Consider the following 15,072-nt stretch of genomic DNA (forward strand, 5'->3'; position numbering starts at 1 on the left):
GGCATTTTTACAATTTTCCGACATTTTATAGAGCACCCAATTGTTTGATTAAGAAAAATTTCTGCAGATTAATCAGTCATGAAAATCGCTATTAGTTGCCGCCTTTTGTATTAATAAGACCGTGTCAGGTAATACTTTACTACTTGCCTAGCCTTTATAAGCAGTATACATACAGTTTATAACACACTGTAATACAGTTGTAAGCAACATGTAAGGACATTACAGTTGCTTACAACTGTATTACAGTGTGTTACACAGTTGTAAGCAACTGTAAGGACATTTTAAGATTTTATGAATGTAGTATTTGTCACAAATTATAACTAACCTCTGGAAATATATTTTATATTATTAATAAATTGTCATTCATTATATATTTACACATCAGCATCCACTTATGGGTGCCCACAGGAGGAGTTGTATTTGTTAACACATAGATAAATAAATACTTAAATCTGTATAAAGCAGTAGTGTGCTATAAACTCGTTATTAAATGTTTATATATTGCTTATTCATGCCTAACAGGGGGACTTAAAATAAAGTGCTACTACCCACAAGCTTTCATGTCAAATCCTAGCACTGGGTGGCAGTACAACCTAGCTTTGACTGGGATTAAAACAAGGTCAGATCTGCCTTTGGTGACAGAGAAGTGAAAAGTAAAATCCAACACATAGAGACTTTAAAGTCTCATTCATGTATTTATGCACCATGCAGTGCTGACGTAGTGAGTAGACCGGCTTCCAGGTCAGATAGTAAGAAATTAAATTTTGTGCACTATATCAATGTGCTACCAACTGTGGCATTATAATTTATACATTATCATATAGAATACAAACACCAGTTGCACCTAATTTTCTGGGTGTTTAAAGTTGGATGAATGAAAAATTAAAGGACAGAGTGGGTGGAGATCTCAGCAGAGTCTGAGGAGGTGTGCAGGGAGATTGTGATGACTCACAGTCTGACTGTCCTGCATCTACTGCTGATAATTTTTTTTTTAGTTTACAGATTTATGTGCGATGCTCCAAACAGACATTTGTGAAGGTGAATTGCTAGTATTATTAACACAGATCGCTAGTTTTTCAATTATCAAAAGTAGTGAGCTAAACTGCAAATTCAAATGATGCAGTGAACAACTGAAATGTCACTGAATGAAATTAAATTGAAGTCATTGCAGTGATGAAGTTTCAGAGTGATCTGGTAAATGAACAGGAACAGGAAACTATATAGATGAACTGAGAAAATAAAATAAACTACAGCATTATTCCTGGTGTAGTCGCTGTGTCGCACACCTGAAACTTGTCTCCTAGCAAACGTCCCATTCTAGAATGTTCCCACAGTTGTCTTGGAGACCGTGCTCAGAATGTCAATGTCTCACTGCAGTGCTGCCATGGCAACCAGAGAGCTGCGTTCCAGCTCATGCCTGAAAGTGTGCAAAGAGAGCGGAGACTGAATGCTGGAGGTTTGTCTCCAGCACTGTGTTTGGAGAGGGGTGTGCTGTATCATGCCTTGTGTCGCTTTCACAAGGGAGCAAAAAAATATGAAGAGGTGCAAGCCCTCCTGCTGCTGCTATTTATATACCTTCTGCACGTGCTCACATTCAAGGTTGATAGAGAGTGCATGGACCGGTCTGAACACAGGAAGTTACATCATGAACGGCACAGAGGTTGCCCTCTTCTGGACTGGATGGGTACTAAGTGTGTGAATGTGCATGTGTGTGAATAGAGGGCCTGCAGGCTCTCTCACAGCTCCTCTCCAGCCATGAAGGGCAGACACACACACACATGCACTGACACACAGTTTGTGTAACGTGGTTTCGCAGCAAGGACAGGGGAGCCTCCTGCTCTGGAGGAAAGCCTGGGAAACTCAGCTCTCTGATTTCAGCAGGATGAACAGCAGAGGAGTCTGGAGAAGATGACACAGACTGGCAGTCTCTCCCTGCACTGACTGGTAGGACCCATAGATTGACTACATTAATGTCATATTGATGCTGTTGGATTTTTCTGTTGTTTGAGATATGCATAAACATGTTTTCTGCTGTACATGTCATGAGCTCATGAGCAAGCTGTGTTACCTCTGAAAAAAAAAAAAACTCTAATTATGGGCCAAAGCATTAAAATGGTGTCTGTTTAGTTATTTAGTGTTTTGATTTAGACAATTGTATGTAACCAAACAACTTAGAAGCATTTTTGCTCATTGTACGCTTTCAACTGTTTTCCAGGATTCCCACAAATCCGACATCATTCCAGAACTCATCTGATGAGATTTAGTCTCAGAGGTTTTCCAGCTCTTTCCACTGTAAGGTGACACCACTGCAGGAACACTTTGTAATCTTCCTGTCATCAGCTGTTGTCTAAGGCTCTTAGCTGCTTGTATTCACACATGCCACATAAACAGACACGCACATGTGACAGTGACCAAGCCTTTCGCAGTTTATAATTAGCAGCTTAATTCAAAGTTATCTTGTGTTTCAGATTTAAACAGTAACTTAACACCTGGCAGAGTTTCACTGCCCTCTCTGGAGAAAAGTTTGGAGTCCATTTCACCCAGGAGTGGTCTGAGTATAGTCAGAAGTGGTCTATTGCACCTGTTAGTTAGTTAGTTAGTTTGGTCTTCTTGTGAAATGTACTTTGAAATGTTTACTAATTTGGCTAAACTGTCAGCTTGTTTACAGCCTGTCTGAATAGCGCTGGTAGCAGAAGCTAAAAAAATAAAGCTTAGTGAGTTGTGATCAACTGTAGTTTACCTTAAGTTTCTCTTAATAGCTTGAACACTTATAAATGCTGTGGTCTTTTCTCCCTTAGGCCACCTGCACAGTTATATTGCTGTTTTTTTGCACAAAGGCACCATGGGAAACATAGTTCTATGCTGTCACACGCTGTCAAACTACTTCAAATGTAAGGAAACACCGGCCCAGCGTGAGGTGGAGAGATCCCCTTTGCTATCCAGCGAAGAGAGTGAATGTGACTCACCAAGTATGCCGGACAACTTGGAGGATGATCTGTTGACCGTCTCCACCGGTGTGACAAACCCAGCCCTCGAACCAGAGCACTTCCTGTTTCCTGACATCATCCTAAGCAGCAGCCTGGGAGGGGACATGACTCTGGTGGAGCCGATGGTGTGTCTCCTGGTGTCTGAGGAAGAAGAGGGAGTGAGGGTGGATGAGCCAGGAGATGAAGGACAAGAGGGGAGCAACATGGAGAGAAACAGGGGGTATTCTGAGGTTGAGACACAGACCGAAATGGAGACACAGATTGGTATGGGTGTACAGACTCAGACGGAGTCACAGGCAGAAGTTCAGACACAAACAGAAATGCTTATGCGCAATAATGAGACTGTGGAAAGAGAAGTAAACACACAAACAAGCCCTGGCGTTTCAAAAGAGATGGCTGTGGATGTTAAGGAAGAACGTGGAATACTGAAACAGTTGGATGTGCTCTTGGAGATACAAACAGATACACAAACAGCACGGGAGAAGTTAAACACTGATGAAGAGACTGTTTTTAAGTTGCAACAGAAGACTGCTGCTACTCAGGAAAATATAGACTTTGCCTGGACAGAGATCCACACTTTGCAGACACAGGAGGCTGTAAAAGACAAAGCGCAAAATATTCAGTCAGAGTGCACCTCAGTGATGCTGACTGAACTCGCTGCAAACAACATGGATGAGAACATTGCTGCAGTGGAATCACAGAGGAAGCTGACAAAACACAGCATCAACAACACTGATGCTGTGGAGAGCTGTGACCCTGCCAAGAGTCGCATAGACCTGACACAACAGAGGAATCAGGATCACAAACAGATGGGAGAGGCGACTGAGGCGTCAGGCCAGAGTGTAAATGAAAAGGAACACAACATTATCCACACAAAAACAAAAATAAATCTGTCGGAGAAGTACACAGATCAAACAGCTCATCACTCCATTTTGAATGCAGAAAATGTTCGTCAGGAAAACTTACACCTACTAAAGACGAAGGAGGACAACAAGAAGACTGGTCTGCAGCATGTTTTGCAGCAGGTGGAGGAGGAAGGAGCTGAGATGAAGAAAATGACCTTGTTTCTGGTTGACAGGCTGTTTCTTGCAGCACCACATGTAAAAGGTGTGTGATTCTATTGGATTGTGTTTATGTTTGTATTGTCATATTCATACATGTTCCTAAAGCTTCTACTGGTAGCTTGTACAGTGGATTATCATGCTACAGTGAATAATCTTATTCAGAATTAACATTAAAAGTAAAAAGGGGAAAAATGGCAATTTAAATGCCAAACTGAAACTGTGAAGGGGCAAAGGGAAAAACCAAAGTGGAATATTAAATACCAAATGGAAAATGGCAAATGAAAAAAAGAAGATAATTGAAAATAGAACAACAAAAAGTTAACTTTATTTTCCTTTTTTTCCATTTAAAGACTTGATAACTGACTTTTCTTTTCCAAATTGCCATTTGCAAATTTTCATTTGTCATTTCACTATAAAATTTACTTTTATATAACTTTTTTTGTCTCTTATGCACTAGTGTCAACAGCACCAAGTCAAACTGAAGAAAGTCCCAAGGATGATCTCCTGAAGCAGTCTGATCCTGATAAGAGGGAACTTAGCATCCGTGACATTGTTGATCTCCAAGAGACAGGCTTTACTGTCAGGATTCAACCTCCTGGAACAGAAAGTTTTGAGCTCCAGGTTCTGCTGTGTCACTATTTTCTCAGTGATGCTTCACTCTAACTTAATGTCTTTCTGAATCACTCCAGTTCAACTCTCGGTCTCTCCCCCAATCTCAGGTGTCAGGCCAGATGTTGGTGGCAGAGCTGCACCAGGTGCTGATGGATCATGAGATCACTTGCCACCGCACTTGTTTCTCCCTCCAGCTGGGAAGCACCACGCTTGACAGCCTCACAGAGCTGCGCTCCATCCAGGGCATCCAGGAGGGTGCAGTCATCAAGTTGGTGGAGGGTAACTGCCTCATCATTTTCTTTGTTTTTTATAAGTTGTCTTTCTCTGATGATTAAATGTGTAGTTCACATTGGAGAGCAACATTGTCAGCATGTCAGATGCATGCTCTCTCTTTATGTCTCAAAACTGCTCAGCCTCAGATCAGGTTGAGCAAATGTGGTAAAAATGGCCAAATCCCTCACCTCATCCAGGAAGGTTTACAACATTGTTTATGACTCCACAAAATCCAACCACAGTTTAAGTTTGCTTTAATAAACAGCACCAGCAACCAAAAGTTATTCATATCTAATAATCACTCACTTTAAACCTTACGATAAAAATACTATTCACTCGCAGCTGAATTCTGTGAAAAATACAGTGTTTAAATACTGTGTATTGTCTTATTTTCCAAGACTAGGTGATATAGAATATATATTAAATTCATGTCACCTATGAAATGAATAAAAAAAATATACTATATTGGATTGCATGCCAAACTCTTGTTTTCTTTGAGTTTTCATTGGCTGTGCCTCAGAGTTTACATGTGCACATTATCACTGATTTTGACAGTTCATTTGACTTATAATCATATGATGATTTGTTTCCACTCATGATGTACTTGTGGAAGATTGAAATTAAATATTTTATAAGCATCTCCTCTGATCTTGTTGCAGACGCTTATTCAGTGCGTGATGCTCGTCTTCATCTCAGACATGTTTGTGATCTTCTGAGGAGCCTTGATCCTGCAGATGCATACAACGGAGTGAACGGCAGCTCACTGTCTTACCTCACCTTTTACACCAGAGGAGGCAAGGGTAACATTGTTCTCTCACACCTCCTCAGATCTGGCATTGTCACAGCATTTCCTTCAGCAATCATTCAACCCTTCCACCTTGATATTCATCCTTTCAGATAATGAAAGTGTGGGGAAAAGGCGAGCTTCTGAAAATGTTGACTGCAGCCCTCCAGAATACATCCTCCCTGGATCTAAGGACCGACCACTTACTCCACTGCAGCCCGTCAGGGATGACTGGAAGGTGAAAGATCGGCTTTTTTAAATTGCAAATATGACTTGTTAAATATACTAAATGAAATCAAAATGTTTATTTATAGTGAAGCAGCAGTGGGAATTTATGAAAGTATCACTACAGCCATTACAGTGCCTGCGGGTTCTGACCATGAGCAGCTGGAATCCTCCTCCAGGGAACAGGAAGATGCATGGGGACTTAATTTACCTCAATGTCCTGACTATGGAAGACAGAGAACTCAACATTACATCCTCTACACGTGGTTTCTACCTCAATCAGTGAGTGTTAAACTGTTCAGCCATTGCAAGTTTGCTTATCTATGAGTTTTTTCTAAAATTTGTTTTTGTAGAAACTTGGATTCAACTTGTGCTACAGTTTGTTTGCTCTGACTGCTCCAACTCCAGGTCAACTGCCTTCAACTTCAATCCTAAACCTGCAGTTCCCAAAGTCTTTTGCCACTCTCTAGTTGACCTGCTGAGTCAAGTCAGCCCTGCTTTCAGGAAAAACTTCAGTGCCCTGCAGAAGAAGAGGTGAGCAAAATGTCTGTAATCAAGTTGGAAATTTAAATTAAGTGACATTCTGCGTTGTTTGTATCAATCCAATAACACTTTCATCCCAGTGAAACAGAAATCGTCATACCCATCCTAACCTTGCTAATAGAAAATATTTCCTGTCTCTGTTGACCAGAGTCCAGCAACACCCTTATGAGCGGTTCGCAGCACCTTTTCAGATGCTCACCTGGACTGCCCCCCATGGAGACCACACCCTCGACTGTGTCAAAGCAGAAGAGACACACACCAGTGGCGTGGGCCAGGACAATCACACAGCTGGGCAGGTTGCAGACACAGATTAGGGGAACAGGCTAAATTTGCAAATACAGAGAAATGTAACATTCCAGTCAACTTTTGTGTGCACATGCACACAAAAACAAAGGTGCATTACCACCATGCTGCATCAAAGGCAAACTGATAGTGATAATGATGCTGATATTTGTGTGTCATCACCACAGAGTCGGGATTGGAATGAGGAGCTACAGGGAAGCAGGGAACTCCCCAGGAATTCCCTTCAGGAGCGCCTGCACAGAGAGAGGAGCATGTTTAAAGTGAGACCACTGATTTCTTAACATGTTCTTTCCAATGTTAGTTTCCAGTTATCGCTTAGAGAAGCAGACGTGACTGTGGGATCACTCTGCTCTGGCATTAAATTGTGTTGCTCTTTTTTGTCTTTTGTTTAAATCACCCACCATTCAGACCAACAGTGACTTTGTTGCCGCTGCAACACGAGGTGCTGTGGCCGTTATCGATGGTAACGCCATGCCATTAAACCCAAGTGAGGCGCCTCACATGCAGATGTTCATCTGGAACAACCTCTTCTTCAGCTTGGGGTTTGACATATCTGAGCACTACCGACCACTAGGGGGCAACACTGCTGCCCATGTTGCTGCCATCTGTGACTTAAGAGGTTGTCAGGTAAAGATCCTGACAATAATGCCTGCATGAGAAGTGAGGTGGTTGGGATGTATTTTGAGTTTCATCTGTCCTGTTTAAAAGTATGCTTGTTCCAGAGGGGGCAACATTTGCATGGACTGCTTTTCTAATTTTCACTTTGAAATATCAAATTTGATCCTTTCCCACACTGTCAGATTATCTGCAGGAATCCTTTCCTCAAAGCAAAAATAATGAAACTGCTCTACTTCAGGCATACACATCTGTCGACATAGAGGGACTTCACACCCTTGGGACAGCTGTGGTGGATTATCGTGGCATCCGTGTCATCGCTCAGACAATTGTTCCTGGGATACTGGAGAAAAATCAGGAGCAGAGTGTAGTCTATGGCTCTAATGACTATGGAGAGACTGTTTTTACACACCCCAGGTAACACATGCACTCACACTAAACAATGTCTAATAATTTATGCATTTAGATCTTGATCAAGTAAAAGATAAAACAGGTTATCCTGGAGTGCATTCGAATTTCTCAACATTACTCCATGAAATCATAAGTGTGTTTAACCGCAGGTTTCTGGAGCTTCTGGATAAAACCAGTAAAAAACTGAGAATCCAGCATCACCAAGTGCTCGACCATAACAACATCCCAGTGGAGCTTTGCTCTGCCGTTGAGACCAAAGGCATCCTGGGTAATGATGGACGACCTTACATCTTGGATCTTCTCCGCACCTTCCCCCCTGACCTTAACTTCCAGTTCTCTGGGACAGAGGAGATGGGGGAGGAGGTGCCAAAGGAGTGTCAGAGCTTTGGTTACCCACGACGACATCATCACAGCCTGGCCAGCCTGAGACCAGAGCTGATAGAGGCCTTTGTCCAGCACAGGTGAGGAGGGGGAGATATGAAGCTCTTGGATGAATGTTTGGACACAGATGCAGCCACTGTGTAACTATTAAACCATCAGGATGAACTGAGAGTTGCAAACATTATTCCTCTAACCTTGTGTTTTCTGTTGCAGGTATGAGCTTTACGTCAAGATGGTAGCCCAAGGGCTCAGTCAACTGGAAGAACAGAATAAAGCTACGGAGCAGAGGGAAGATCTGGTCTGTGGGCCGAGAACTGGAGATACAGCCACAGCTGGTGCTGACATGGGTGAATGACACCAGTGAAATGATAAAACCTATTGATAAACCAGCTTAAACTACCCAACAGTGTAAAAACTCTAAAATGAGCTACACCCCACCTATGGCTACATTAAAATGCTGCTTAAATATTTATGTATCAATGATAATGATGAAAGATTTAGGCCAAGGAAAGTGGTAAGTACTCTTTGATTGTGATTGTTCACTATGTCAATAAACAGTTTATTCATATCTTGCTTTTGTAGAATTCCAGAGAAGAGATGTGATCAGGAAAGCTTGTAGGGCTGTCGGATCAGTGAGCGACTGTTCCTTTGACATTCGCTTCAATCCTAATGTTTGCTCTCCAGGTATTGAATACACTTGCACAGACATACACACAGACTCTCACATATATAAAAATCAGACTAACACTGAACTGTGTGTCTTTGCTTCAGGAGTTCGTTTCTCATCTGAATTTGTTGAAGAGGTTCAAAGGCAGAGAAAGTTGTTATGGGATGTGGCCGCCTTTCTGCTGTCTAATCAGATCCCAGCAGTGGTGAGTCTTGGTGTGTGGACCATTAATGATCAGGCTATCATGTTGGTGATAATGATGATGATGAGTGTGTGTGTGTGTGTGTGTGTGTGTGTGTGTGTGCGTGCGTGCGTGCGTGCGTGCGTGCGTGCGTGCGTGTGTGTGTGTGTGGTAGCTGAGGGACTGTCTTGAAAACACAGCAGTGCCGATGGATGGAGTGACCCTGACCTCAGTGCTACATCAGCAGGGTGTGAATGTACGATACCTGGGCACCCTACTGAGGGAGCTGGACAGGGTGGAGGAGAGAGGGAGACTCAGCCACCTAAAGGTACCCACTACCATGTTTAATTGGAGGGATTCCCTGTCACACTACAGTGTGGAATGGTTCAAGTAAAATACATAGTCACACAGTCGCTTCTGAGAATATGGGAAATATCTGTTTTTAAAAAATTAATTAAAATTTAAAATATCAACCCACACATTTAAAAGCTTTGTCAAGAGCCCAACACAAATGTGCTGAATAAAAGAAGGGGAATAATATAAAACTGTATGGCACTTTTCTTAGCATAGTTACAAAATACTTTATCCTCGGTTTATCAAAGTATATGAGATACAGTGATAAAACTACAGAGTAAAAAGTAAAACCAGATAGTGATAAAAACAGTGGCATAAAAATAAAGATAAATAAAACAATATTATATTGTCTAGAAGATATAAAATCATACATTTCTGTTAAAATCCATGTAGTATCCATCGAACGTTCTTAGTTTTACCTTTGAAAGAATATAAAGAGGTTTAGTTGTCATGACAGAAAATCCCCGGTCACCCTTGATTGCGAGTCTAGACATAAGAGCTGGAAGAAGGGCTTTTTCTGCTGACCTATGTCTGTGCCCTTGTACATATGGGTTTAGCAGGTAAGAGATATAGCTTGGAGCTAATCCATTTTGCACTTTGTGAGTGATTAGTAGACAAAAAAATGCTTGTCAGAGAGACAAGACACTTGAACCACTCCAGAATAACCCCTATAGACCAATGGAATGTTAATTGCAAGAAAAAGATAGCACAAGAGCATGTAATATATAGAATAAACGTAACAAACCAAACAAATGAAAAATAAAACACTTTAGAATAAAGTGCACTACACTATGTCAATAAAGATACAAATTAAAGCCTTAGAACAAAACATGAAATATAACCATATAAAATAAAATGCTTTGGAACAGGATTTTTGCATCTCAGTTTTTTGTTTACAATGCCGATAGCACCTTCTTTAAAAGTCTTCCTGATCAAGTAACTAATCAAATGTTCTCTCACAGAGAATTTCTATCAGTGAAGTCATCATCAGAAGTGCAAAACACATCTTCAGGACCTATCTACAGGTAACATGTTCAATTAATGTAACCATATTAAGATATAACATTTTACAATCTAGCCATAATTTTCTAATATCAACATATATGTTATTTTCTCCCAGGATGTGGAACCTGCAGCGTTCTCTGCTGCTGTCAGTCACTTCCTAAACTGCCTCTTGAGTTCCTCCACCTGGACCCCTGACTCCTGCTCAGATGAGCTACTCTCTCGTCGTAGGAGTCGACGTCGACGAAGTCACGGGACTCGAGTTGCCTTGTTGATGGACAGTGTGTGGGCTAGACTAAGCCCCAGTGAACTGTGGGGCAGGATCAGGACTGAGGCTGGAGATTATTACCACTACACAATTGACAGGTATGTGTGTGTCTGTGCCTGTGTATATGTGTGTGGCTGGAAATGTGCAACAGGATTTTTAAACTTACCTCCTCTCTGTGTTTAGTGAAAGTATAGATGAAGTAATAGAAAAGCATGGCCTCCAGAGGATCTCCCTGCTGAGAGAGATTGCCATCAAGACAGGAATCCAGGTCAGACATACCATGCTTCTCTTCATGATACACTGATCATACATTAAACAGATTCTGTATCTTAAAGCTGCACTAGGAAAGCTGCAGCTGCAAGCACACCTTTTGTATAATTAAAAATCCTAACTCAAGATGCAAAAGAAAAAAGTTGCCACTGATACTGCTTTATTTAACCAGGGTGTCACTGGCAAAGAAAAAAAAAAACATTTCTTGGCTCAAACAAAGTGAGCAATGTGGACTAGAGACAGAAATAGAAAGTGCTCTTGCAAACTTGCAAATTTGCTTCGGATGGAAAAGTCGGCTCATGATTTTCACCCCTTCCAGAGGCCAAGATCAGATTTAAGTCTGAGGTAATCTCTTCTGGCTACACCTCTATCTTGTAAAGCTTACAGAGGGAAAGACATGTATGTTAATATTTGATACTTATTGTAGTAAAACAGAAGTCTTGCCACATAACTTTAATCTGAGGGCTGACATAACGCTGCAGGATCTTTGGCTGCTGAAGTCCAACAAGCCCTTAAAAACTGAAATTATCTTCAGCAGTGCTGCCAAAGTGCACAGTTTGATAGCACAGTTTTAAAATGCAGCTGTTGCCCTTCTGCCCCATCTTCCTTTTTCTCTGTATTTAGGTACAGCTGAGGGAGTACGTGTTTGAATCCCGACATAGGCCAGCATTTGGTGAGGAAGATGTTGTCAACATGTTGCCTGTGGTCAAACATCTCAAACCAACAGCAACAGATGCCACACGGCTAGTGCAACAAGCACAGGTGGCCGTACAACAGGGTGAGGGACACAAGCACAAACACTCAGAACTGACAGGTTGTGAACACCCCATCAGTGGGTCATTCAAATCAGCTACTCTTATGCACACCTCCTCTCTGTGTTTCAGATGTAATTTACTTGTGTACATTCATTAGTGTTTTATGCTTTCTTTTAGGGGTTCTCAAAGATGGCTATGACCTGCTCAGCCAGGCCCTGACTCTGTTTAGCAGTGTATGTGGGGTCCTTCATGAGGACGTATGCATGTGTCTGCGTCTCCTGGGACGGCTTAGCTACATCTTGGGGGAATATGCAGATGTAAATATGTATTACAGTTCATTTCATAACCTTTTATCTAACCTGGTTGCGGACTTCTGCATTCTGCATATATACACACACACATATGATATTAAGCAAATTATTAAAGACATAACACAGTCTTTGACCTGTATTATAATTAAAACAAACAGAAACATGAACATTTATGAGCTTTCATAAAGACATGTTTTCCACATGTCTCACAGGCTCTCAGCCACCAGGAAAAGGCTGTTATGAGCAGTGAGAGAATACAAGGTATAGACCATCCACAGATCATACAAGACTATGTAAGTTCCTGCACCTTCTTGTTGATCCACAGACAGAATATATTAATCCTGTTGATCTTTTTCAAAACATCTTTTTTAAAAGTATCTCACTTGTATCTTCATATGGAAGTTTTCTCATACCTGTTATTCAGACTTACCTGGCCCTGTACTGCTTTGCTGGAGGCCAACATTCGACCTCCCTACAGCTGCTGTACCGCGCTCGGTACCTCACCCTGCTTGTGAGTGGAGAAGACCATCCACAAGTTGCACTGCTGGATGTAAGTGAGACCCCACCTCAGTGCTTGATGGTAATATGAGGATTTGGTTAATTAGTCAAAATAAAGTGTTAACAACAGTTACTCAAATCCTTATAGAAAAAAATACAACAAAAAGAGAAAATAAAACTTAAGGAAAGATGTTTTATAAACAAACATTAAAAGTTTAAGGCAGATAAGGTATTGGAAAATGCAAATTAAAAAAGGCAGCTTGAAGCAGATTGTAGGAAAACACTGAACATAACCCGAGAGAGTGACCTAATTTCAGCAACCAGTCCGCATTGCCTGAATTTTCAGGTAATGCTTCTACCTGTCTTCATTCTTATTTGTGGTAGAAGCTACAGTTAATTCTTATTTGTGCGTTGGAACTGATCCATTAATGTCCCTGTTGTGCTCCACTACATTAGAGTATGCTGGGTCTAGTACTTCATGGACTGATGGAGCATGAGCTTTCACTGAAGTTCCTTCAGAATGCCTTAAATTTAACCTCAAAATACTGCGGTGCCACATCCCTGAGGCATGCACACAGGTAACACAGCAAGATTATCATAATGTTCCCTCAAAAGACAAAAAACACAGATAACAACACATTACAGTTACAGAAATGGCAAGAAATGCTTTGAAATATAGGTTACTGTGATCTCTCTGTTCTCTTCCTTCATTCCCTTATATTGCCTCCCTGCCTCTCCATGTCTATCTTCTCTGCAGTCATCATCTGCTCGCCACCGTGTATGAGACTAAAGGAGAGTTTCGATCCGCTCTGCAACATGAGAAAGAGGCTTATGCAATCTATAAGAGCCAGGTGTGCTTTAAACTGCCGAAATACTATGTTTGCTGGTGTTATGCTGATGCTCCATGCTCATAATTTTAACTGAGAGACTTCATTGTTGCACATATAAAGGTTGGTGAGAACCATGACAGCACGAAGGAAAGCTCAGAATACCTGAAGAGCCTGACTCAGCAGGCTGTGGTCCTTCAGAAAGCCATCAACCATCTCTACAGTAACACACCTAGTGCCTGTATTCCACCTCCAAAGGTTTGTTGAGACCACTTCTACAAGAATTAAGTCTATTCCTGGTTGTGTAATGCTTTACCTCATTTGTGTTTCTCTGCAGTTTTCCACTCCAGGCCTTCCAGCAATCCTTCAGCAGCTCAACCTGACATGTGGAATCATTCTCATTCCCCTCAGGTGAATACTGAAAAATTTCCAGTTGTGGCATCAATAATAACTGCTAATGTGGTGGTTACAATGGTAATTTAGTCTGATGATTATTCTGATGAAGGGTGAATGCAAACAATGATTTCCTCACACATACTGTACTGGATGTATTATGGCTTTCTCTCTAGTGCCAAAGAAGTTGCGGACCTGAGGACTGAGATAAAAAGAAATGAGAAGGTTCAAGTGGAAGAACTGGAAAATCAGTTATTAAAGCAAAAAGACTTCAGAACTGTAGACAAATGACAACAAAACTGAACTATGGACAGTTACAACTGAACATTTGTGTATTCTGTGAGACTTCTGAAAATGACCGCAGACAATGAGCAACAATGGCAGATGAAAGCCAGGCTAATTGCTGGTGTTAATATGCCAGTTAGCCTACTTTGGACGACAACTATGTCCAAGGATCAGACAGCTGCAAAATATACTATACTATACTCAAAATAAAATAAGGAATATACTGTTACATTAATGGAAAAGCACAGTATACTTAGACCTACGTCTACTGAGGAAAAATAGTACTAGAATTCTAAATTTCTTATATTTTTAAATGATGTTCTGTCATCTTGCAATCCCTTGTGTGTCCACTGGGTTTCACACTTGTGCCACAAACACTTCTAAAAACGTGACATGATTTATCTATGCCTGAATATTAAAATAATCTTTATGGCTGTTTTGGATATGTACTAGCAGACCATTATACTTTAATACATGTTGTTGTCTTTAATATCCCGGTGACTGTAGGGAAATAATAAGCTTATGAGCATCTTATGTGTTGACTCTACAAGTCAAATTAGTGCTATCTAAAGGGCTCCTTTAGCTGGAAATCAAAGCATTACAGTTTGAACTGGCATTGTTATCAAGTGACTTTTTCTGGAATTGGTCCACTGACATAAAATTAGAATTGACTATGAGCTTAGTGAATTTCATTTTAGATGTTGCCCAAAATAACTGCTATCTCACTGTATGGCTTAAAACTGTTTATCTTAAAATGTACCCATATAGTTAGTGTAAAAATTATTATAGGTGTCATGGAGTTTTTTTTTTTTCATTATCACCACATATGGAGAAGCTGCATGGTTTGTCATGTTCACTACAGTCTGTCAATCTGCTACTCATCTCAATGCGAAACTTGTTTACATTTAAAATGGTTCAAATTGTGTACATAGTAATAAAAACAATGTATATAACCTAAAACCGTAGCGTGTTTCCACTTTAATTAGACGAGTGCGAGAGGTGCATGCTGCGCGCCCCCGCTCACCTCTACGTGCGCGCAGCCGATATCCAATCGCGACCGTTA

The 15,072-nt window shown here is 41.0% G+C and overlaps 1 protein-coding gene across 3 annotated transcripts; it reads left to right on the forward strand.

Moving 5' to 3' along the window:
* Window positions 1-1,767: 1,767 nt before the first annotated feature.
* Window positions 1,768-14,879, forward strand: LOC121191294 (clustered mitochondria protein homolog). 3 transcript variants are annotated; one of them, XM_041052482.1, is made up of 30 exons: window positions 1,768-1,944; window positions 2,216-2,292; window positions 2,799-4,094; window positions 4,509-4,672; window positions 4,771-4,942; window positions 5,596-5,736; window positions 5,834-5,958; window positions 6,073-6,227; window positions 6,354-6,479; window positions 6,637-6,784; window positions 6,959-7,051; window positions 7,200-7,418; window positions 7,648-7,823; window positions 7,967-8,278; window positions 8,412-8,545; window positions 8,781-8,882; window positions 8,970-9,070; window positions 9,222-9,374; window positions 10,363-10,425; window positions 10,521-10,768; window positions 10,854-10,938; window positions 11,565-11,718; window positions 11,873-12,012; window positions 12,219-12,299; window positions 12,431-12,556; window positions 12,961-13,082; window positions 13,262-13,355; window positions 13,455-13,589; window positions 13,669-13,742; window positions 13,901-14,879. In XM_041052482.1, exons 3-30 carry the CDS (start codon window positions 2,843-2,845, stop codon window positions 14,013-14,015), a joined length of 5,010 nt encoding a protein of 1,669 aa, XP_040908416.1. In that variant the 5' UTR covers window positions 1,768-1,944; window positions 2,216-2,292; window positions 2,799-2,842; the 3' UTR covers window positions 14,016-14,879. The 3 variants fall into 3 exon arrangements, with proteins under 3 accessions (XP_040908416.1, XP_040908418.1, XP_040908417.1); XM_041052484.1 differs by having other exon boundaries at window positions 5,596-5,730; XM_041052483.1 differs by having other exon boundaries at window positions 2,838-4,094.
* The last annotated feature ends 193 nt before the right edge of the window (window positions 14,880-15,072 follow it).

This window comes from Toxotes jaculatrix, chromosome 12 (assembly GCF_017976425.1).
Source record: "Toxotes jaculatrix isolate fToxJac2 chromosome 12, fToxJac2.pri, whole genome shotgun sequence".
NCBI classification, from domain to species: Eukaryota; Metazoa; Chordata; class Actinopteri; family Toxotidae; genus Toxotes; species Toxotes jaculatrix.